Source organism: Patiria miniata, unplaced genomic scaffold (assembly GCF_015706575.1).
Source record: "Patiria miniata isolate m_02_andy unplaced genomic scaffold, ASM1570657v1 HiC_scaffold_21, whole genome shotgun sequence".
Classification (NCBI taxonomy): domain Eukaryota; kingdom Metazoa; phylum Echinodermata; class Asteroidea; order Valvatida; family Asterinidae; genus Patiria; species Patiria miniata.
Window position 1 is genome coordinate 1,811,255 of NW_024037060.1, and position 25,230 is coordinate 1,836,484.

At 40.8% G+C, this 25,230-nt stretch overlaps 2 protein-coding genes and 1 non-coding gene across 6 annotated transcripts; 1 reads left to right on the plus strand and 2 right to left on the minus strand.

Annotated features, from left to right (window-relative positions):
* Positions 1-572: 572 nt before the first annotated feature.
* Positions 573-645, minus strand: Trnar-ccu. The gene has a single exon. It is a non-coding gene; the product is annotated as a tRNA-Arg (tRNA).
* A 4,684-nt stretch (positions 646-5,329) lies between these two features.
* Positions 5,330-17,963, minus strand: LOC119729530 (kelch-like protein 18). 2 transcript variants are annotated; one of them, XM_038202128.1, is made up of 10 exons: positions 17,613-17,963; positions 15,369-15,499; positions 13,741-13,881; positions 12,123-12,321; positions 11,449-11,609; positions 10,716-10,852; positions 8,391-8,613; positions 7,821-7,925; positions 6,910-7,021; positions 5,330-6,618 (listed from the first exon to the last, which is right to left on the minus strand). In XM_038202128.1, the coding sequence occupies exons 1-10, from the start codon at positions 17,754-17,756 to the stop codon at positions 6,235-6,237; spliced, it is 1,737 nt and encodes a 578-aa protein (XP_038058056.1). In that variant the 5' UTR covers positions 17,757-17,963; the 3' UTR covers positions 5,330-6,234. The 2 variants fall into 2 exon arrangements, with proteins under 2 accessions (XP_038058056.1, XP_038058055.1); XM_038202127.1 differs by having other exon boundaries at positions 8,391-8,628.
* A 321-nt stretch (positions 17,964-18,284) lies between these two features.
* On the plus strand, positions 18,285-23,400 carry LOC119729531. 3 transcript variants are annotated; one of them, XM_038202131.1, is made up of 4 exons: positions 18,285-18,319; positions 19,207-19,222; positions 21,134-21,429; positions 22,221-23,400. In XM_038202131.1, the coding sequence occupies exons 3-4, from the start codon at positions 21,138-21,140 to the stop codon at positions 22,709-22,711; spliced, it is 783 nt and encodes a 260-aa protein (XP_038058059.1). In that variant the 5' UTR covers positions 18,285-18,319; positions 19,207-19,222; positions 21,134-21,137; the 3' UTR covers positions 22,712-23,400. The 3 variants fall into 3 exon arrangements, with proteins under 3 accessions (XP_038058059.1, XP_038058057.1, XP_038058058.1); XM_038202129.1 differs by lacking the exon at positions 18,285-18,319 and having other exon boundaries at positions 19,213-19,374; positions 22,221-23,399; XM_038202130.1 differs by lacking the exon at positions 18,285-18,319 and having other exon boundaries at positions 19,213-19,325; positions 22,221-23,399.
* Positions 23,401-25,230: the final 1,830 nt, after the last annotated feature.

Below are 25,230 nucleotides of genomic sequence, written 5' to 3' on the forward strand. Positions count from 1 at the left end.
AGTATTCTCAGTACGAAAAAAGTCAATTGTGTCCCTATATTTTTTGTTTCTTCAACACCCAAAAAGAATCTTGATATTAGGCCAAATTGGCAAGAATTAAAGTTTGTCATTTTGGCAATGCAATATGGGTAGAATAAATCATAAACACGAATTGTTGGGATCAATTCCCAGACTGTTTTGATACAAAACTACCTGTCGGGCCTAGGCCTACCAAAAGTTGTTCTGTTGCCACATCTTGTAGTGAAGGAAACGACGAGTTCTGAAACGCAGAATCTTAAGAACAAACCAGGTTTCCATCAAGTTTCACAGCAGTTGGGAGATTGAATCTAATGAATAATATTGGGTTCCTCTTACGTGCTCTTCCCAAGTAGCTCCTACAGACCACATGCGCTGTGCGCCCTCACTAGTACTGGGAGCAGACTTTGTTATTTAAATTGACAATGAAAGTACACACTGTATCACAGAGGAACACCTATCTGCCTCAGACGCACGCCCGATGCAAGGGGACTTTTTAGCTTGCTTGATGCAGTCATCAATTACCCCAATTCAGTTTATTAAAAAAAAAGACTGAATATCCCTGGCGGGACTCGAACCCGCAGTCTTCGGTTTAGGAGACCGACGCCTTGTCCATTAGGCCACAGGGACTGATATGTCGATTAAGGAGTTTCAACACAGATTTAGTGACGTATTTCTCTCTGCAATTAGTGACAAATAGGGAGGGAGGGGTTCACTTTTCATCAAAATGTCATTCAACCCCCCCAAACTTGAAAATTCACATCTGTGGTAGGCTGGTGTTGTATTGCACTGTGAGAGTCTACTATACCGCCACAACAAATTCGGTATTTTAAATAACTTTAAAGGCCTTGATGGATCAATTGTAAACACCTCTTCTACATACCATAACCACAATGAATTTAAACAATATGGTCCATACATGTACATTGCAGTGCAAATTTCGTTGTTTGTCAACTTTTTAAGGGCGTTTGCACTCATCTGGCCACATTCAAGAGGAAAATGGCAGGCTGTCATGAATTTCCAACATCATCATTAAATTTTGAAAACATAATCCATGATTGTTTGGTATCAAAAAATATTGTCACTACAATACGGTATTACTGAAATATATTGCAAGCCTAGTCCGAGGTCGTTAATTTCCGATCTATTTTAAAATCTCAGATATCTTTCTCTCTTGCTTTACGATACATTTTTCTTTTTCGTAACTTTTCTCAATAATTTTGGTCATACGAATTCTTCAGCATCGAACTAAACAAGTTGAACATAAGTTGAGTATAAATGTTTGAACAATGTTTTCAAAGTGGCTCGCCCTGTCATATTTATCAGGCCCAATGAGCGTACCACTTTCAGGTTACTATGCATTAATTTTAACTACAGTATTTTGTAAATTATCTACATGTAATTGAAATGTGTAAATTAGGATGGGTGGATGGAGTTTGAATTCAGTATTTAAACTAAATATTTTGAGGTTATTTTTTTTTTAAACACTTCATCTGACAAGATTTGAATTTCAAGCGTTAGTGATAATTAACCCTGAAGGAGCCGGGGCGGGGCTGTTATGACTTTTAAGCCTCGAGCCTTGCGCATCTTTTGATACCAAAAATATAAAAATCGGACCACGGTTTGCTGCGCAGCGAAAAAAATTCGGACGCTACGCGCCGTGAAAACTGAATTTTCCCATATACGTCGTGTACACAGAGCACAATTACCATTCTTACATATGAATAATTAATTAGCCATAATTCCAAAACCCTTTGACCTATAGTCATGAAATTTCTTGGACATCTTTGTGATGAGTTGCTCTATGCATGTACCGAGTTTCAAAATTTTTTCGACACTCAATGGCCGAGATCTTAGGGGCAGGTGGAATCCCCCCCCCCCCCCGGCTGAGAGATGGTCAAAATAACCCGGCCCTTTTAGGGTTAAGTATGGAATGAGAACAAAAGGAAATTTAACTGCAATGTTTCTCTCAAAAAATGGAAAGTTTTGAGTGGTGTTTTTATCTCGGATATTGGGAGGTTATGAAAAGCTAGTTATGCGCTGGGATACACCAAGATATCACATCGACATATCCAGCGGAGATGTGGCTCAATATCTTTTTATCCCTGACCATCATAACATTACATTGATTCCTGATGATGTCCAAACTTAACAAAACTGGGTGGAAAAATGTTGTCCAGTCGTACGCCCTAACTTTTTGCTCAACAGTTTCAAATAACATGTATCTTTTTGTTCTCTTTAACATCCTTATGTTCATTTTATAATTTTTTAAGATTTGTTAGTAGTATTATTATATTTTGTAACAATAAATTCAGCTTTTTTTTTAGCTGCGATGTTAAAATTTGAAATAAACCATTTACCACCGTATCCTTGGAAACAATGTTAATATTGTGAAATTCTATCCTTGTTATAAATTACTTCTCCGTGATTTCACTGACAAACACTACTGTCATCAGTAGTAACTGTATACCCACGTTAAATGCTCATCAGATGAGCATTCAACTGCTATGCTCATCAGATGAGCATAGCAGACAGATGATGATGCAATTATTGATTTAGTTGTAATATTAATCCACAAAGCTTTTAGGATGAAAATTAGAATTTGATGGATGGTGCGGTGCTTTTGTGAAATGATAAAAGGACAGAACCAATACATTTAGTCGGGTTGGGGCAATGGAGGCGTAAATTTATAGGAAAGCGATAATTAGCAGTTTCAATTTACAGAGACGGAAAACTGTGAAGTATAGAGATAAGACAACTGCGGGCATCATGTACCGGTCCTAGGCCAGTGTAAATTGCCCGCGTGGGTCAAATCACGATTTGCATGCCCCCAAATTCTCTGTGTTAGAGGGTTTTGTGGCCCGTGCAGTTGAGGATTTACTGAAGGGTCGGACCGTACCCCTGAACAATACTACAGATTGAAGCGTGAAGTTCTTTAAGTTCTCTTGCCAATAATTGATTATTTGTTTCAGGCCTTTCTCTTTTGTTATGGGCTTTATATCCTTTATGCAATAGCAACGTCTACCCCCCCCCCCCACACACACACACCCTTTTGATAACACCCCGCCAGCCACCAGCTTTGAAAATAAATCTTGTATCCCCCACTAAAATAATAGAAAACTGACTTTATTGAAAACCGACTCTCCTGAAGACGGTCAGAGCATACCGAGTTTATACCTCTGGTTCTTTTCAGAACCATTCTCTTAGTTTGAGAAATTATTCGCACATGGTGTTTCCGCAAACCTTTCATTCATTAGTATCTCCAAAATGCGAAGCCTCAAATCTTACTTGACTTTATTTTGGCATTCCAGTCACTTCTGTCTATAATACAGAACAATACACGAATAGAAACGAAATTGTAAAATCACTTTCGTTGTGATTGGGTTGGTTTATTTACGTGAAAAACAAATTAGTCAACATTAAATAAAAGATATATTCCATCAAAATAAGTACACTATGCACAGCAATGATTCAATAAATAAAACATTTTCTTCAGTGAGGTTACTTAGTTATAAGGTTTTTCCCAACGTGTTGGGAAATTCTCCGATTGGAACAGCACATCAAAACCTCAAAACGCTGGAATAATTTTTAAAATGTAGAATTATTTGAAAATGTCCTTTAAAAACACATGGTTTGCAGTGGAGCACAACATACAACAGTACTGAGCACTGGTTCTTCATTGAACACTTCAACCAATTATTAAATCTATCATGTTCCGGGATTGTTTTAAGATTTTGATTTCTTGGCAAAACTTCTTTGTTATTGCAACGTAAAGCATTGCGGAAGGCCAATCAGATTTATTTTATTTTCAACAGGGCATTGCGTTCCAGCACTTCACTGTGACCGTGTTTCTACAATCCTATTGCCCCTATGAAAAGCTTGCTCTGTGCAGGAGTTATTGTGCATTGGTTAGGTTGCCCAATGTGCGAAAGTGCTAAATCTACACACTTTCGGTGTTTTTCCTGTTTAAATACACTGAAAAGGTGCAATTTGTAAAATCTGCAATTTTGCAAGAAAGTGACCACGGTTTGACAATGGGCTTAGGGTGTCAATAAAGTTCCCAATTCACGATTTTGGCCACTCCTAAGAAAACTTTGCTGCTGAGGAGTTCATTAGATAATGCTTCAACTTTAAATGATTCCTTCCATTTTTAAATTTTATTTTTAAACCCTTTTTTCCCATTTACTATTGAGGTACATGTTTTTTATCACCTTTATTTATTCAGGTTAACAGTTAGGTAAGCAAATTGGTGTTGTAATTTCAGCATGTCCTCAGAATTTTTTTTAAAAATATTGACAATACAGCTGGCGCGGTTCTACGGGGGGGCTAGGGGGGGCTGTAGCCCCCCCAAAATTTTTGTCTAGCCCCCCCAAAATAAATTCCGTAAAAAAAAAAATTGCATTAGCAAAAAGGATTGTGATGTACATGCGGTCTCCCCCTAAAGAAATAGTCGTGACAAGGGTACATTAGTTAATATAGTGTGAATGATTTTAGGATTTTATTGGCGCTCCCCATTGAAAATATGGCATGAGGCCCCCCCCCCCCCCCCCCCCCCCCCCCCATTTGATTTTCTCGGAGGCCTAAGTGTCTGGAAAAAATAACCGGTCAACATTTCAGCACGCCTCTCTGAAAAAATTCTGGATCCACCGTGCTAGCCCCCCCAAAATATTGGTTCTAGAACCGCACCTGCAATACAGGAACCTTGAATATATATTAACAGGGAAAACACTGTCTTTACATTTGAATTTTGGTAACACGGATGTTCTTGACGGTTGTTTTCTGAACTAATGTGCATTTAATATTATTTACATTTTTATTACTAAATGACATTCTTTCACAATGATTAGGCACCCTTCAATTTACATTTTTTGGGAATTTCTTTTTATACTAGATAAAATTTGGCTCAATTTCCATGATTTGGTGACAGAATGTACAATTTTAAAAAAAGACCAATTCAAGAAAACCTGTAACGAATTACAGATTACCATCGCCTTGTGATTTTCAGCACATCATCTGAACATCAAAGTTTAAATTTATGCTTCTTAATTGACAAGGGACTTATCTTTGGAGCAACTTTCACTGGCCTGATAAAAGACATTTACTGAGTAAATTCCTTCGACGCATTTCATACCAGATAGAATTTATGACCTGTCATCATGAAATGAGCATTAAGTCGGAAATAAAGCCAACATTTCAGGGGGTGGCCGAATATTTCTTTTAAGGTGAACTTCCATCTGCAAGTCCCATTCTACCTTTCCCAATTTTTTTTTTCTATCAAACATCTTTAAAACAAATTCTATCCGGTTTTTTTTTCAAGTTGACTGTTCATTGACAACAGTGAGAATTGTAATGCCATTTTCTCGAAAATTTCTTTTATAAGTTCAATGTAGTTGGCGGTCTATCCATTAAGCACTCAGTACCCAACGTGTTATATACCATTAGAAAGTTCTTGCTCTGCACAATCCAGAAATCTAAAAAATCTCACTTCTTAAAAATTCTGACTTCATGCTCATTTAGTGCTGACGGGTAACATTTTGGCATCACATTTTTCTGCTTAGCAACCCAGCTCCGCGCAGAGCAAATAAATATTTAGGGTTGAACAGCTCTTTAAAACAGAGTTGGAGTAGCTGCCTCACTAGCACATTTCGTCGGCAATATAAAGCAAACAATAAAATATGAAATGGACTTTATTTTTGTGGAGCTACTAAGTGTAACATATTGCAAAAATCAGTTCAGAACCTGTCTAAAAAAAAAACAAATTCAAAAAAATTCAAAATAGCATGACATGTTTGCTTTGTGACATTTTTCTGCTTTAGTTTGGACCTCCCTGGACATAATTTCATAGTAAGCTCGTTAGTTGAGTGGGTAGGTCGTCCGCACTGGTGGGTCCATGGTCTTTGGTTCAAATCCAACCCGATCGGGTTTGCAATTTTCTCCCAAGCTCTCGGATGGCATTGACCGTACAGTGTTTATGTCATGTCATCGAAGATGAAAACCCAATATTCAAAAATTATACATCTTCCGTAGATTTGATGTACACCGATTCCTAAAAAACAAGATTCCAGGAAAAACAATCAGCGCTTTCCAAATAATGTAATTGAGCTGCTCTTCAAAATGGCCCCTTGAAGTATCCTACTTGGTGTATTTGCTTTAAGTGCCATTAGCTTTCTTGGCAGTCTGTGAAAGTTTGCCACCTGACAGTGTGATGCAAGTGACTCGTCATCCAGTCAGCGGTATGACTCCGACCCCAACACCGCCCTCGTGTGCCATCATGGGGCCCACCAGGGTCCACTTGTCCGCGTGCACGTCGTAGCGCTCCACGGAGTTCAAGTTGGTCAGGCCGTCGTAGCCCCCGATGGCGTACAGGTGGCCCTGGTTGGCCACCAGCGCCACCCGGCTGCGCCTGGAGTTCATGGGCGTGGCGTAGGACCACTGGTTGGCCACGGGGTCGTAGACTTCCACCGTGTCCAGGAACTTGCAGCCGTCGTAGCCGCCGCAGACGTACAGCTTGCCGTTGAAGGCGGTGACGCCCAGCCGACAGCGCTTGCTCTGCATGGGAGGGACCACAGTCCACCGACCGGTGAAATGGTTGAAACACTCCACCTATGGGAATAGAAAGAAAAAAAATGTTATTACATCTAAAAACAACCATATACAATTAAAGAAAAAGATGCAACAAATTAGCATTCTTAACAAGACAGTCAAGCATTCTTGACGCGACAGTCAAGCATTCTTGACGCGACAGTCAAAGAGAAGAAACTACAACTGCAACTTAACTACATCCATCGAACCACCTTCAAGACAAACGACGACCACATCTACATATACGGTTTATTCTTTTAACCACACTTTGAGCAGCTTCACAAAAGAAAAATGTGTTGGCTTTTCGCTTACCGAGTTAAATATCTGCAGCCCGTCATGGCCCCCTACTGCATAGATTTCACCGTTAAGTACAGCCACCCCTGCAGCACTGCGTGATTTGGTCATGTCCGACACAATGTACCACCTAGGTAGGTAGAGAGAAAGCAGGGTCAGTGGATATTATGACAGAGTTGAAGTACCTGTTCCCGCCGGATTATTTTGACATCGACCGGAACCAGGCGCGGGATTGTTTTTCACGAACCTGGATGCCAGACGAGTTCAGGCCGTCATCTGCTGGTAGCACACCCTGATATTTCCAGCCTTCCTCACTGTGAGGCGGTCGCTGACGGATGTTTCCGGCCTCGCTCGTTGCATGTTTATCCGCGATGCGTTTCGAATACCGCGAAACCTTGCGTTTATACGCCTCATCCGATGTGACATGGTTATGCTAAAATTACAACTACTTCGGTTTTTAGGGACACATCTGATTCTAAAAATACCACCAGCCTTCAATGAATCAAATGACAAGATTCTTTGCATTATTTTAGGGGTATTAAGCCCCATGTGAAGATGGGCTCAAATTAAGGGTAAAAATCAGCCGGACTGCCGGGCTTTAGCCACAAAAATTACCAGAGCAAAAGTACTTTACGAGACTGTTGTGGAAATAAGACAAACACTCATTTTCAGTTAGATTTGTCAAAGGTCATCACCTACGAAGAAATATACAGTGTTCTCCTTTTTTCATAGCATTCCGATGTCAGAAAACATGACAAAGAGAGTTGGGTAACTGTTATACCTGCCAGCATCTGAAGGGCATGAATCATGGCCTCGCAGATTCCAGTCATAACACTAAGAAATCGATGACAAATCTAAAGACTCATTTTGCACGTTATCCAGGCCAAACTCAATAGATTTGGGAGTTGACTGGTACTGATTGAACTTACTTATTTGTGTCCGGGTCATAGCATTCGACCGAGCTGAGAGATGAGATACCATCGTAGCCACCGCATGCGTAGACACGGCCATCCAACGCAGCTACACCGAGGGCACTGTGTTAGAAAATACAACCCAAGGAGAAACAAATCAACACAAAATGAAAACATTGATAACGAAACTTGTTAAAATTGTGTTTTTTAATGTCTACATTGGACCTCTAACATTTCTGGCCTTGTCGGTACTTGTGTTGCCGACAAGTAAAATTCCAAGTACCTTTTCAAATGTCTGGCAATAACAGTCTTTCTGTCTTTTTGATTGATCCATTTTTCTAGGAATTTTCGAGATTTTTGGCTATAGAGTTTTCGGAGCATGTTTCTGCACCTTCTGAGAGTGGTTTTCAATTCATGCAATTGAATGTTCCAGAAGAAATTGATTCACCAATTGAATTATCATATAAATGAATAAACATGGCAGTCCTTAAATGTCGCAATAAACTAAAATAGCTGACCGAACACACAATTTGCTTCAATTTGATTTTGATTGGAAGTATGGCCCAACCCTCCAAAAATGTATCTAACCTTCGTCTGCTGTTCATGGGTGCCACGTCCCACCACTCACTGCTGCAGGGATCAAACACCTCCACCGTGTTGAGTCGAGCCTGCCCGTCGTACCCGCCAATCGCATACAACCTACTGGCCAGGACGGTCACTCCCACTCGGCTGCGAGGGGTGGTCATGGGCTTGCCCGACGTCCAGGTGTTGGTGGAGGGCTCGTAGATCTCCACCGCGTTGAGGGACTCGCCTGTGATAAAGAAATCTGGGCGTGTGGTGTTTAAGGTCTGGTTAAATGCATGCCTGCGCTGCTTGGGTATAAAGCATACGACAGCCGTGCTTTGCCAACATCATCTGCAGCTTAAAAGGCATTTAGGATCATTTGCACTTCATGTAATTTGTTTGTTTCCAATTATAACACCACTCAAAATGCAAAGAAGAATGTCAAGACCTGTGGAACTTTCAACTCAGTGGATATTACACTCTTCGAGAAAAGTGAAAAACCATGCACAATTGTTTTTATCACAAAACACAATTTCTAAAAATCAGACAGTTGATTGATTGATTTCTTCTAAATGACAGCAAGCCAGGAAGATTTTTGATAATAATTTGGCAGGTTACTTTTGCAGTAAATGAGTACTGTGGCCTCGTGGTTAAGGGCACTGATTCGTGGTCTGTGGGTAAAGCTGCAGGTTGTAGGTTCGAGTCCTGGCGGGGTTATGGTGCGTGTGCCCTTGGGCAAGGCACTTTGCCACTCATTGCTTCTCTCCACCCAGGAGTAAATGGGTACCTGTGAGGGCAGAAATGGTTATTGTGATTGAATTAGCTTCCTTGCGCCTAACAGGCTGCATCGAGCTGTATACTCCCCAGGGAGCTGAGATGGTATTTGGAATGTTTCATGTGCCCAATGAGCAGGGGTAATAATGATGTAGCGCCTTGAGCACCAGTCCTGGTGGATACGTGCGCTTTATAAATATCCATAATTATTAAATGCAAACGATCCTATACAAGCCTTTAATACAAAATTAACAGCTGAAAAAGTAAAGGCTGATTTGCATGAATTCAATGAAGCATTTGGTTTACGTGCTTTACTTGCATCCATTTTTAGTAGGATTGCGCAGATCTTACACTGATGTGCATGGGACCTTTTTTGGATCTTCAAAAGCAGATGAAATGTTGGAACTAAGCACAGCGTGACATGAACAAACAGGTAACAGGCATGCAGATTCAAAAGAAATAAATAAAAGAAAAACAAGAAGTGATTGTGTTTCAATACTTATTAAGTGAACATGAAGACTGAAAAACAATTCTGACCAATAAAAACCACATTGTCACTTCAGGGCTCAATTGCATGAAGCAGCTTAGCAGATAATTTTGCTTTCGTGTATCAAAATTTTGTCTGCCGAAAACAGTTACCAGACAAAATATCGTGTGATGCATACTGCTTGAGAATATTGCTGCAAGTGAGCCCTCAGGTTCTTGATTTTGTTTCGGGGTCAGTTCAGAAATTTTATTCAAATATTAGTGTAGCTCCGGTTCGACAGTGAATAAGAACTTCATAAAACACGTTGCTGCAAGAGTAATGTCTCCATGCATAATCTCTTTTAGGAGCCATTTGTAGGACCCAGTCACATGCAAGAATAAACCCAGAAACGCCACACTGCCACTGCTTTACGCCACAAACAAACAAAATAACTGTTTTTCATGTGCTCAAAGTGCAAAAATAATGTCTAGTCAAAAATATTGATGTCTTTGGAATAGACCCTTCCTGTCTGTCAATCCAACACTAAAAGCGTGCATTGACCAATTAGACCTGGGGCCAATTTCACGGCGCTGCTTAGCACAAACATTTGCTTAGCACAAAAATTCTGGCTTACAAAAGCAGGTTACCAGCCAAAACTCCATGTGATTTTCATGCTTAGCAAACAACAGCTCAATACAATCACAAGCAATATACATCACATGGAAGTTTGGTTGGTAATCCTGTTTTTGCCAAGGCAGACTTTTCATGCTAAGCAAATTTCTGTGCTTAGCAGCTCTATGAAATTGGCCCCATAACTCATGGTCAGGTGCAGACCATGTACCCCAATCAAATTCAGTCACTAGCGTGAAAAACATGGATCCGGTTCGTTACCGTGACGTCAGTTCAGTTTAAACCACGCCCACTGGCCATTAAGTAGCATTGGAACCATTGGAACCGGAAGCTAACGCACTTGAGTGTTTATCCAATGAGCGCTAGCAACCAGTGGTGTGCGCACGTGTATGACGTTTTTTACTAACGAACCGGATAGCCAATGGTGGGCGGGGCTTATGTGGAAGAGTCCATTGGTGCGGTGGGGGAGTCCTACTTACCTGCTCTGGTTAAGCCGCCCACTGCATAGATGAGACCAGCGATGTCATTGCATAGCCTGGGCTTGGTGCGCTGGCTTTGGAAGAGAGCCCTTCGCTCCGGCATCAAGTGGTAATCTTTGGCTTCATCGACCAGGTCCCTGTCACAAGAAAACGCGAACCTAGGATTAGAAATGGGACTGACCAGGAGTCAAACCCAGGACCCCTTGCGCTGCAATTCCAGTGCTCCACCATTTGAGATATCTGGCACTTGGATTTGAACTGACCAGAAATGGAACCCATTACCCAGTGAATTGTCATTCCAGTGCTCTGCCATTTGAGATATCTAGCACTTTGATTTGAACTGGGAAGGAATGGAACCCATTACCCAGTAATTTCGGTGCTCTACCATTTGAGATATCTTGCACTATGCATTTAACTGACCAGGAATGAACCCACGACCCCTCGCACTACAATTCCAACCCAAACCCCCTTGCACTCTTATGCTGGTGCTCAACCATTTGACAGGCATGACAGGACATCCTCTCTAAGGGAATGAAGTACGTTTTTGCTAAGCATCTGATCCCAGGACAGCTTAATTGCTATTCAAGCTGCTCTACTAACTGAGATATGCATGCAGCATCTTCATGATCCACATTTGTTGTCAAGAGTTATCCATCACTGAAAAAAGTGGACATGCTAACTTTCTTCCTTGAAGATCCTTGCACTGTTTCAAATCTCTTTACAGTCAACACACCTGCACTGGTGTGAACTCCTGACCAGGTCTTCTGTTGATACCCTATCAGTGAGGATCTGAGGACGGATGAGAGGGAGTCGAACCCTGGACAGCAGCTCTGGCATCAAGGACCTCCGGCCGGCTAGGTCGTACTTCACCCAGCCCACAACAGCATCAAATACCTGGCAAGACATTTACAAGGTCAACTCTATCACTGAAAGTGCATCTTGGAAAATGTTGAATAAAGGGTTTGCATTGTAACTGGCGTGTTACAACAAAAAACTTTGCCGTACACTTGTAAATAAACTGTGAAGACCGAATCGGCAAAAAACAAACGTCCAGTAATAAAATAAACTGAAAATTATTGCACTGAAATCCTACTTAATACAAACTGCAATCATCAACTTTCGACTCTAACCTACGTCAATAAATCCAACCACTAGTGTTCACTACTGCATTCAACCAAACTGTCCAAAGTTAGATGTATAATTCTTACATATAATATAAATTTGTGAATATAAATGTCACAGACTTTAGCTAGCTAAAGTCATCAATTTATTCCATCATTTCACGTGGAATTTCAATCTTTTAAAATCCATGTGCACGTAATGAAGAAATAAATATTTCTAGCATCATATATTTACGGAATAACATCAAATCACCCTAAAATTTCGTAAAAAAAGAGAGAAACTTACTTGTTCCTCCCCGCCAATGTTGAGCTCGTCCGTGGAAATGATCTCCATGAGTTCGTTTTTGCTGAGGGTCAGGAATTCTTCCGAGAGGGACGTGTCCACAAACTTCTTGTGCATGAAGCTCGTGGAGGCCTCGAAGAGTTTGGAGCACACCATGGTGTCGGCGAAGCGACGAATTCCAAGACAGTTGCTTGGGTGTAGCCTGTTGACATCAGAATACGACCATAATGTGCAGGTTGGTTAACATACTACTGCTTAGATGACACCGAAGTACATGTATGTGCATGTGTGAGCACTTGTATTTAACTGTGCAATTGCTTAGGTGGTTTGGGGCTGTACTATTGACCTATTGCCGTTTGCGAATTAGCCACGCCCCTTAGACAACCCTATGGAATTTTTGTAAACTAAGTTTTGTTTGTTTCAGATTCCGCCCCCATTTGTATATATTATGTAATTGGACAATATTTCACAAGCTGTGTTGACGTGATTCTAGCCCCATAAATGTGGCCAGTTTACTGGACTGCCTCCGTAAACATAGGCCACGAAGCCACCATCTTGGAAACTGACTCGGCGAAATTTTGAAAGTGATTTCCACATTGCGACTTCAGACCCAGTTCATTTATGCTTTAAAAATACACTTACCCTCTTAATAACAAAATTAGATTCTGCTGCCAGTGTCAGTTGCCCAGCTGCTGCGTAATTTACGACATTTTCTGGAGCCTTCTTGGCAACTTGGTCCAACCATGGAGCTATCTCCATGGTCCAACTGAACAATGCCCTCGCGCAGATCGTTCACCTGTCAATCACGCGTGCAGGACGCACGCCGCAGGCCCAGTGGTAGTCCGGTTCCCAGACCAAAAGATTCTGACTATTCCTGATCCTAGGTTCCCAGACCAAAAGATTCTGACTATTCCTGATCCTAGGAATAGTCCGAATCTTTTGGTCTGGGAACCGGACTGCCACTGGGCCTGCGGCGTGCGTCCTGCACGCGTGATTGACAGGTGAACGATCTGCGCGAGGGCATTGTTCAGTTGGACCATGGAGATAGCTCCATGGTTGGACCAAGTTGCCAAGAAGGCTCCAGAAAATGTCGTAAATTACGCAGCTCAGCTGGGTAACTGACACTGGCAGCAGGTTCTAATTTTGTTATTAAGAGGGTAAGTGTATTTTTAAAGCATAAATGAACTGGGTCTGAAGTCGCAATGTGGAAATCACTTTCAAAATTTCGCCGAGTCAGTTTCCAAGATGGTGGCTGTGTGGCCTATGTTTACAGAGGCAGTCCAGTAAACTGGCCACATTTATGGGGCTAACGTGATTCTAACAGGATTCTACCACGGTAGGTTAATTAAAGGGAAAAGAACGGTGCAGTTTAGGGTGGTAACAAAACTACAATATGTCAAAAAAAGACATGTTTGTCCTGACAACACCATAAATTAAAGCACACTACGGGCGAATACTATAAATTAAAGCACACTACGGAAGAAACTTATACATTTATGAAGAAAGGGGGGGGGGAATTGTAAAAAAAAAAAAAAGAGGGAGATATGGTGAAAGATGTGTGATCTGCAGGAAAAGGAAACAAAAATCACACATTTTTGGGATAAGAAGGAATATTACCAACCTTTCTCCGAGAAACTCACAACAGGCTTCTTTGATGTCCTGTAGCTGTAGGAAGTTGGCTCCTACTAGTATTGATTGCACATTGTGTATATCCATCGCCACTCTACCGCTGTATGCATAGTTAACAAGTGTCTCCAGTGCACTGTAGGCAAGGGGTAACAAAAGAATTACAGCTTACATATGATGAAATTTAAACATGAATAGGCAATCTTAGTCTATGATATAGCGTCTATGATATGCATGTAGATTATGCAAAACAACACTACATCTTGAACTCCAGATTCTGACCATTCAGCGGGCATCTTCTATCGTGTCTTTGGTAAACCATGTATGAAAAAGAACGAGGCAGCTATTGACCAATCAATAGCATTGGCCAAATTTCTGCCCTAAATGACATCACAATTTCTGGCGGCTCTGATTGGCTTGCGCGTGGGGTCGCATATAAATTACATGCATGGATATATCAGATGTTCGTTGTGGGGCTCTGCACACCTGAACATCTGATCCTTAGACTACGAGAGGCAAGCCTCAAAAAAGCTGGTGCCAGACCATCGTAGGTCAAATGTGACAGTAAGTGAAGGAGATAGGTAACCAGTCGTAGTCACAAGTGGCAGTCAGAGTCAGTCAGGAAGTCAGTCAGGATCGAAGAGGACACTAGGCAGTTGACTGGTATTAGGCCAAAAAACAAAAATTACTCGGTCTCTGGTCAGCGCGCGCGTCGATTTTAATCATGTGCGTCAACCTTTTTTTTTCTTCAAATTAACACGGAAGCTACAACAGCGCCCTCTATTGCCGCACCTCTTCAAATTTTTGTACCAAGGAGCACCAAGGAATGGGGAAATTGCACCAAGGAATGGGGAAATTGCACCAAGGCAAATGATAAAGGGCACCAAAGCAAATTAAGGAGGACACCAATGTATAATGAGGACCAAAAAAAAGCAAAATAGTACCCACCTTGTCTGTACAATTCAAGCTTGAAAAAAAAAAAAGCCACAAAAAAAAAAAAAAAAACCTGGGTCGCCGCATCAATTCCGGACCTTCGGTCTGACCAGAGACCAATTTTTTTTTTTTGGCCTTATCCTATACATGTACATGTATGTCTCAAATACTGCACTTCCTCACGCCACACAGCAATAGATGCTACAATTTAACTTTCCTGAACACGTTTGTTTCCCCAATTTGAAATTTAGACTGTTTTTCCGCTTGAGGTTGGATATGGAAGCCCTTACCGAGCATATAACAGGAAAAACCAAGACATCATGGGTGCATGACCCATGACCTCAAACTCTCCCAAAAACATTTCCAGGATATCAATGTTTCCTTGTTATTAACCAAGTACATGTAACTTGCACAACAAAGCACAAAGTGAAAAAATGAATAGTTTGAATTTCAAATTCAGTTGGCTCACTTTTGCGGGAAATTTAGCATGCATCACTGTGTTGCTGTGGGAGAAGTTCAGTATTTGAGACATTTATGGGGCTAAGCTGGTCCCTGCTGGAACCAGTAAGAAATCTGAATTTATTCGCACCAAAGTTTAACTCCAATCATACAAAGTTACAAACAGTGTAAAATGATCTTGTTTTGCAACATCAGCCTTCACATTGAAGTGAATGGATATTATCAACATACCTTGGCTCAATGCCACTCATCGTGATCTCTTCTTGTTTACTCTCAACCATATCACTGGTGAACATAGCATGGAAGTATGGGATATTTGCTGCCAAGACAATCCGATGTGCCGAGAATTTGCTTTCTCCAACCTTTGTACAAAATCATCAAAAAAAAATCACAAAGGAGATTAAAACTTACAAGCCACAGTCAGAGCATGGAGTCGAATTCAAAACATTGATCCCACGTTTAGTCTGGTTGTTTAGATTCAATTAATGACGAGATCGTGATCGACCGATCCAAATCCCCAAACTTGGCAGTTTGATTCTTCTAGATTGAGAGTAGACCCGTGAACGTGGCTTGTAAACTACGCCACGCTGTTGTGTATTTCTGAACCTGGCGAAATTGTCCATCTGACTCCCTCCATTACACACACTGGACGTTATTTTGCAAATGTAATAAGTACTCACATATGAAGCTGTCTTGAAATCTGTTTGTACATCAAAACTTGCATTTGACGAAATTTGAGGAAAATTCTGGCCCCGGTTTACGAAGTCCTGCTAGCTGCCATTTTCTCCCAAGTGACGCATGCGCATTGCGTTTTATTGTACCGTCCTTCGTATAATTCGACGGCTGTTTACTGTCGCAGCTAAAAGAGACATCGTTTTAGACAAGTTTCAAGTCCTTTCCTCTCTCACCGCACCCCACGCGGGCCCACGTACATTGTACACGAGATGAGCCGAGCAGCCAATTGGGTTGCGACATGAAACAGCTGTCAATCTGTCCAAGCGACTCGTCCGGGGTCATTTGTCAGGGTCACTTGTCGGGCTAAAATGAAATTTCTACATCATGTTCGTATAAGTCTTTACTGATGGGCAAATTTCGTCGAAATTACACAGCCTGAACAATCGGACGGGCAAATTTAGATTTCTAGGTGAGTACTCAACACCCATACGGAATTATGTATGTCGGATCGATTTCGCTAGGTTTTAAAATACACAACAACGTGGCGTTGTATACAACGCCACGTTCACGGGTCTAGATTGAGAGATGATATTTAGAAGGGGTGACACTTAAAATTCTTTTGTGACAGGTGCCTAATTTGCATTAATCACAAATGGACGGGTTTTATTATATTTATTCACACATTTGGGTACTTATTTTTAGCCCAAAAAATATATATGGTATTTTTAACCCTAAAACTAAAAGTATACAGTGGGTGGGCATCAATCGGTGGGGGACGGGGGACTTGCCCCCCACTTTTGAAAGTGGGGGATATCATATCATTTGTTTCCCCCCCCCCCCCCCTCCCACACACACTTTTTTCATCCCTGAATAAAAATGTGTAGCCTATATTATTTTATATAATACTATATAGCTGTTCTTATGGTCAGAGCCCGGGAAACAATTGTTGCCATCATGATGCATGATGTGAAATAGTCCGAGTAACTTGGACCTAACTTATCGCCTTTTTTAACATTTGGACATGGTCTGGCGATAGTAAGGTCCAAGCTAATACCGAGACCTAGACAACACAGTCACTGACAGTCCCAAAAACCAACATTTTCCAACAAAAAACATCAGACCATGTCGCATAATGCACTGCAGTGCATGCATGCACGGCAGATTCCCCTGCGCCGCGCCGACGACTGTTTCCTGATGTAGAGCGCGACTCCTAGGCGTACCGCGAACTTACACAGCACTCTACATCAGGAAACAGTCGTCGGCGCGGCGCAGGGGAATCTGCCGTGCATGCATGCAGTGCATTATGCGCAAGCGCGCCGCACGACATTTGCATGAGGTCGAGGTCAGACGCCATTATCATGCAGTTTTGAACGTGAGCACAACAACGACAACCTAGGCAGAGGGGGTCTTCAGAATTGAACGGAAAATTTTACTTTTTTCCGGATCGTAAGTAAACTTAAGTACAACCATCTTAATCATCTATGTCTACTTGTACCTCAGGTGACATATCTAGTAATTTGGAGGCCGTTTTGAAGGTGAAATCTGATGTTATTTGTTGGAAAATGTTGGTTTTTGGGACTGTGTTGTCTAGGTCGCGGTATTAGCTTGGACCTTACTATCGCCAGACCATGTCCAAATGTTAAAAAAGGCGATAAGTTAGGTCCAAGTTACTCGGACTAGATGTGAAATGATATTTACTTAAATTCCTGTGAAATATGCCAACGCCAAACGACAAGAGCTTAATAATACATGGAATTAGTACGATAGCGAGCACTTTCCAATGACATTGACATAGAATACCTTGAGCGTCACATCGCATAATTTCCCCTTCCTTCTGATGCTTTCCATTGAAGAGAAGCCGCTAGCAAAGTGGTCGCGTTTGTGAAACACAACAACTCCTTCGCAGTCCTCCTCCGACTCCAACTTGGCCAAGTTTGAAGACATATTGCACGTTTCCCTTTCACTCTAGTCACTGTACATCCACACAGGATCTACTGCAACACTACATTATTTCTTCTTTGAGTAGTATTTATCATGACACAAACAGGTTGGCTACTTTTTCGGACATTTTCTTAACTGGATTTTCAGCGTTCTTTCCCCCAGGCCGCCCATACGTGTTTCCGCCTACACCTGTGTACTGGTATCCATATCCGGCGCCGGCGCGCGAGACGAATTGCAATATGTACGTACCTAGTTGGGACCAGCGAAATATTATCATTTTTTTTAATAATAATTTTTTTTTTTAGCCAGCGCAGCTAGTTGTGGGGAGTAAATGTTTGAGTTTGGTTTCGAAAGTAAATCACCTGATTTTGATGGGCAAATATTTGTAATAAACTAGGGGAAGCTAATTGCAAGTCTACAATTTTGTTAAGCATTCGCCAACTCGAGGAAGCCGACTTGAAGGAAGTCTATGAGTGTTTATGTCTGTGACGTGCACGCACGTCATGACGTCATGTTATTCGCTTGCGATCACCTGACCCACGTGGCGCGCGAAAAATGAATTCAGAAGCGTTGTCACGCCCCAACTATCGCATCGGTCCCAACTATAGTTGGGACTGTCCCAACTATAGTGCGGCAGTTGGGTCGGCCCAACTATAGTTAGGACTGGAGTTGCGCCGGGTGCTTCATGCTTGATAGATCTTGTTGGATTCCGCGGCGCTGGCAACGTGTATTCGTCGTGCATGCATGCATGCATGCCGCAAGGCTGGCCGGTCACGTGGTACCGCCTAGTTGGATGAGTTGTCCAGCTGCTGGGTTTTATTATCCAGCAACATTTTGCAAAATTCAAAGATTGCCATGGCCGGCCCACTATAGATGGGCCCCACCCATAGCTAATGTCAAAGGTCCCAAGTCGGACATGTAAGCAGAGCTGTAGAGAATGTTATAGTCGAACTATAGTTGGGACTGCCAAATAAAAATATTGCGGGTGGCCCAACTACAGATGGTCCCCACCCATAGATCATTTCATTGGTCCCCAGTAAAGTCAATAGAGTTGTAGGGAATGTTTTATAATCGTACAACAATGTACACTATAGTTGGGACCGCAAAATAAAAAGATTGGGGTGGCCCAACTATAGATTCGCCCCATCAATAGCTAATTTCAGTGGTCCCCAGTAAAGTCAGACGTGTATCAGAGCTGTAGGGAACGTTTTATGGTTGTACATCAATGTAAACTATAGTTGGGACACCGCAAAATAAAAAGATCGGAGTGGCCCAACTATAGATGGGCCAGCCCAACAATGGAACTTACAGTTGGGACCGTCCCAACTATAGTTGGGACAGGCCCAACTATAGTTGGGCCAGCCCAACTGTGGAACTACAGTTGGGACAGGCCCAACTATAGTTGGGACAGGCCCAACTATAGTTGGGACCGATGCGATAGTTGGGGCGTGACAGCGTCATACAAAACGGTACGTCAACAAACCACAATCACAATTTGTCAACATAATTGTTCAGCTCAGCCAAGCCAAGGAAGAAGAAGGAATAAGTGATTTTTCCGTGGTTGACGTGATTGTACGTGTTCAGTGACTTTCCATCAGTGGTTTTTTTACGTATTTGTCAGGTAGGTATAGGTACTAGGCTACGATAATTTACGCTTAAATCGTTTCCAAATTTAACATGTTTTTAAAAATTAAAGGGACATTCATTATTTTCTTTTAAGCCCTTAACTACCGAAAAATTGCTTTGTAATACTCTGATCACTGATAATGTACAATGTGTATGGACATGATGGAAAGTATGGTAATCCTTACCTTTAGGACCCCTTTCCTATATAAGGTTAAAAGACTCACCAAACAGCTGACTAAATGACCCTCAAAAGTGACATTCTGATATTTCTTGGCACATTTGAACATTTGGCAATGACACCTCTTTAATATCGGCAGGTTTAATTTTGTAGAAAGAGGGCTGGGCTTTGATTTATGAGGGGTTAAAGACGACGATGACAAACAGAAAATATATTAAAAATGCAAGATGGCGAACTGCAAAAAAAGGTAGGAAAGTCACATTTTCTTTGAAAGTGCTTTCAAAATTACAACTAACATGAGTTTATCTGAAGTAAAAAGACTGCTCTAGCTTGCAAAAGTCACTTTGGTACTGGACAGTCATCTGCAAAAGTCAGTTTTGAACAGAACTCGTACAAAACAGAGGTGTCCTAAAAGTAAGGATTACCGAAAGTATTTCCTAACCAATGCTAGAACTAGTATAAGTCATGACTGTACATCATACATGTAGTATGGAATTGAGATTAAGAATGAAAAGTTTGCAAAGCCAAGTTTTGCGGTGGCGCCTGGCCATCTCTTTTTTTGTGAGTAGGCCCTAGGCCTTTAATACTAGCTAATGTGGCCAATTTACTGTATAGGCCTATGACTGTCATGTACTGTATGTGGTGGTTCTGAGAAGAACTGTTTTGTTTTACTCAACGTTTCGGACAGCATATTCTGTCCATCGTCAGGAGATGAGACCATGGAGCTAACACAAGTCAAGGGCAAGGAGATTGAACGACCAATGATGAGACTAAGGGGATTCCAATTTGAAGTGAAGTACAGTGTAATGTAACAGGAAGCGTGGAGGTGCGAAAGCTGGGATCCTGGAGACCAAAACATTGGAAATGTTTCTCAGTCCCACATTCATGTTTTTTCAACATTTTTGCAATGACTGACTTTAAATGTTTATTTAGATGATCGCTTACACAAAGAAAAAATAGCGTCAGGTTGCAACATTCTTTCCAGATACAATATAACTGAGACGGGAATAAACAGACCCATGGGGGGCTAGAAATAAAATTGTAGTAGACCTACCCTAGGCCTATTAAAACTTGTTTTTTCAAATTTTGTCATCTTCCTCATGTTCCTCCAGACTCCAGTTACCAGTCATGCCAGTACTTAAGTAGTATTTTTTTTAGTCCCCCCCCCCCCCAACTGGAGTGGATTTTGATGACAACTTGTTGGTTTGTTTTGTTTTTATTTGTTGGTCTAGTTTTTCAGAGTACCTCAAGTTGTTCTCGATAACTGTCTGTCACTGAGCCTGTTTTCTTAGAAGCTTAGGCATAGTACTACAACTACTAGTTGAAAAGGAAGAACCAGGATTCATTCTAGGCTACTTGTATACTGTTACAACTTATACAAGGCATGTTAATATAGCCGTTTAGCACATTGCACTTTGTGTTTGTTTATGCACTTTCACTTTGACTTTTGTGTTTGTTTACATTGCTAGGGCCAATCACGCTGCTCATGTCAGCTGTCAACGTTCCCTTTCGAACCGACAACTCAGCTCCTTCAGAATTCAAATTGCTCATTTTTATTATAACTTTTTTTCAACAGATCCATGATGGCATCCAACAAGAGCGTCATAGACTGCGAGAGGTTCTTCCGCCGTCTCCAGACTAAGCTGTCAACCTGTTGGCAGCCACTGGCCACCCACTGTGGGTTTGAATCCGACAAAATCAAAACCATCAGAATGATGAATGACGACCCAGAAGAGCAAGCATTTGAATTACTTTGCACGCTGCGGAAGCAGAGACCAGATGATTGGGCCAAGATGCTGATGGAGGGCCTAATGCTCCCTGCAGTTGGCAGACAAGATGTGCTGGATGATGTAGAGCAATTCTTGAAAAAAGGTAAAGTGTAAAACAAGGGCTGTTCAATATTCAGACTACAGTCGAGTCTCGTTATAACAAACTCGTTCGGACCAAGCCAAATTGTTTGTTATATCAGAATTTTGTATTAAGAGGAACATCAGTACCATTCATTGTGCACATAAATGCACAGTAGGGACCAAGGCTTTATGTTTGTAATAAACAGAATTTTGTATTAACAGAGTTTGTACTAAAAAGTGTCAACTACAGACTTGGTACATGTCAAGAGAAGGTAGTGCTTTAGGGCTGTGTGTGGGAACTGGATACCCAATTTGTGAATACCCGACCGTTAATGCCAGGAACTGGTTGCAGATTATGGGATCGGGTATAGCCGCAACCAACTTTACAAATTACTTAATAACTTCTCAGACAATAAAAAAGAAAGGCTATGAAGTCATTCGTGGGGAATTTTCAAGATAAAAACCAGGCCACATGGGAAAACAAAACACATGACACTTGTGAAAGCTGCAGTTTAAACAGTAAAGCTATGAAGCTCACTGTACACACTTGTATCTTGCTGTATTGATGCGTTGATGTGGTATTATCGTGTGGAACTTTGTAAACGATCTCAACAGCAACTTCTGAGATTTGAATTTTGGATTGTTTGGCGTTGGGTTTCTTTAACGGGTACCCATGTTTTTTTTTTCAATCGGGTACCCTGCTCCTGTACTACCCATACAGATCTTTCAGACTTTACTTTCCGTTTTGTCGGGATGGTATAATTTTAAGATGTCTCCTTGTCATTGTTGATTTCATGTTTTGAACTTTTACAGGAAATCTGCCTCTAGCGGCTCTGACACAAACGGATGGGAATGCAGCTCCATCTACCGGACCAGTGACACGTAGAAGATCTAAACCGAAGTCCGTTCCAGCGCCGCAAGACAAATGTGTGGCCATTCCGGATATTAAGCCGAAATTGGTAGACAAGAGGGCCCCATGGTACATGAAAGTGTGGAAACAACACATGATAAGTGACGAACCCAAGGTGGGGAAAAGCAAATCTTATTTCCACTGTTTCTTGACCGACATTAGTGGGGTGAAGATCTATGCTTCTTTCTTTCTGGCCAATGCACAGAAATGTAAGGATGTATACAATGCCATAGAGGGAAGTAGTGGGGACAACCCAGTTTTCTTACGTTCCCTTAAACTTGAAAAACAGAGGACAAAGTATAAAGCACTTGGAACGAGCAACTATAAATTGGTTTTCGATGACAATTCAGAGAAATTTTCCAATCCTGATTTTCCTTCCATCAAAACTGAATGAATGTCAAGAGATGGAGCAACCCACTCTTTTCTTGGGGATAACATTTTTGAGTGAAACATCTTTTTTGGAGGAGGGGGTGAAAACTGCATCTTGATATTTTTGTCCCAATTGACCAACCCCTACCCCAAACAGCAGATGAATAATAGATGCTTTCATTTCAAAGCAGTATTTTAACTACACCAGCCCCTGCTGGTTTCATTTTTATTTGCTTGTAAATCTGTTGACCTGACAACACCAAATGACCTATCAGTGTCACAAGGTCCCAAACAGTTGGAACAGCTTTGTGAATTGCCCAACCATTTATGATGCTTCGTTGGAATTGTAAATACAATACAATTAATATATACTTTTTAAGATTTGACTTTTTAATACAAAAGTTCTTTGGTTTTCCCCATTTAGAGGTTAGTTCAATAGTTGGAATATATCATAAAAACTCTAGGAGATTGCGATCAGTGCTTCTGAAATCTTGTGAGAAAAGCTTCCCACTGTTAAGTAGAACCGTTTGAGGTCCTTTGTTAAAGATGAACCCCAGTAAGCTTCAGTAATTGAACATTCTTCTCAAAATGATGAAAAACATTGAGCTCAAACTGTCCATGTTATGTGGGTAAAGTACATGTACTCATAGAGTATTAGTGGTGCATATCCACCGTAGTATGGGGGAACAGCAACAGTTGCCATTTTTTTTGTATTTCTATATATATATTTTTAAGGGCTCATGCAATGTAATTTTTTTAATGCAACTTTTTAAATGGCACATTTGTGTCCCATTTGACCTTAGTTCCACTTATCGTATTGCCATTTTAAGGGTATTTGGATGCCTTTTGGGAGTTTTATGATAATGGATTGCCATATTCATGAGAAAAAGTGTGATGTCATTTGAGGCAGAAACCTCAATATTACAGCTATTTCAGCAACAAAAAGTTGCCAGAATTTCGGATACATGTTTTGCTGTCGTAAATCTTCCGTTTGGCAATTCATCATTACATGGTAGTAGGCCAGTGGGCAAACTACGGGCAAATTTTTGGGTTCACAATGTGAACAGAAACTAAACCCTACAATAAACAGCATCTTCCTGAAATGACACCCCAGTATCAGTTGAAATGTTTTTTTTAAAAAAAGGTGCAATTTTCAGTAAAATTTACCAAAAAGGGATGTCAGTAATAAACAGTTGCATAAAATAGGGATAAGGAAACTTTTTTTTTCCTTGAATGAATGAAAGAACAGTGGCCCTGCCCATGATATATGTTTTAATCGTTGCTCTGTAATTACTGATCAACGAACCTGAATCCATGCAAAAAATGCTAACAGATAGCATTGAAGCTCATGATTGGACCACAATTGTTTTATTTCAATACTTTTACAAGTACATTGTATTATACAAATACTTAGTACCTTGTCATAAAAACATATCATTGTGACCACTATGTGTTTATAAATTGTCCTTATAGTGTTTGTTATTATTACATTCAATTACACGTCATTTCTTTAATATGAGATAAGTAACAACGTACATGTACATGTAATAAAATAAACAACACAAAATGTAAAGTCATTAAAAAAAAAAACGGCTCCCAAAGGAATTTAATTAAAAAAAAAAATTGTTCTTCAAAGAGTATTTCTGAATGCATATTTAAAGGGAATGTACATCATTGGCTTTTGCTGTAATTTTCAGAAATGAACTATTTGAGGGGTTAGTATATAATAGATCAAATATTGTTTAACTGACATGTTTGAAGTTTTGTGTTCGAAAATACTGGAAAAAATCAAGAAAAACAAAAATGTTTAAGTAGTCTGGTTCCCTGACTCCACTAAAGATAAAATAATCAATTTATAGATGTCGGAAAATTGTAAGGTAAGGGAACCAGTCTAGCTGGCCTGCACCCGTTCATAAACATGTAACCAATAGCAAACAACATTTGGACTGAACAAAATTGTAAATTAGGAGCAGTAGTCGAAAAATAGTTAGGTTTTTCCAACGGTGGTCAGCCGACCACCGTTGGAAATGTATACAAAAATACAATTTTCTTGAAAATGACTTCACACAAGGTGCCATAATTTTACAGGATGCTTAAGACTGTCATTTACCAACATCCTAGTAAGGTATTTCGTAAAAAACTTGGTAGTTTTTTTCTTCGATGTTTGCAAATGTTGTATTTTCCCTTTAACTAAGCTTCACATACATATTGTACACTGTCCTGCAATGGTTTGTGCAGTGTAAAATGTATCCACATTTTTATAATGTTTACAGTTGTTAATTACTCAAATGAATAATTACGCATACTAAATTTCATCCTTGCTTTCATAATTGCTTCTGAGGATACTTGTAAAAAGCAATGTAGTGAATTCGATTTGAGTCTATCCATGAAGTGAACGTTTTTATCCTTACTTAAATTCTAGTTTTTAACTCAATGTCAGCAGTCCAATAGGCTAGTTCGGTAGACGAAGTAGTCCATGTCAAAGGTCATTCCGGATAAAATTGCTGACGTGATGATACGCGATGTTATGCGAATGCCCATTCT

Coding starts and splice junctions, on each gene's coding strand:
- LOC119729530 (XM_038202127.1), bottom strand. CDS start 17,756: ATGTCTTCAAACTTGGCCAAGTTGGAGTCGGAGGAGGACTGCGAAGGA. Junction 8,629..10,715: donor GGGCGGCTTAACCAGAGCAG/GTAAGTAGGACT, acceptor CCACACGCCCAG/ATTTCTTTATCACAGGCGAG. Junction 6,619..6,909: donor GGCTGCAGATATTTAACTCG/GTAAGCGAAAAG, acceptor CTATTCCCATAG/GTGGAGTGTTTCAACCATTT.
- LOC119729531 (XM_038202131.1), top strand. CDS start 21,138: ATGATGGCATCCAACAAGAGCGTCATAGACTGCGAGAGGTTCTTCCGC. Junction 21,430..22,220: donor AGAGCAATTCTTGAAAAAAG/GTAAAGTGTAAA, acceptor GAACTTTTACAG/GAAATCTGCCTCTAGCGGCT.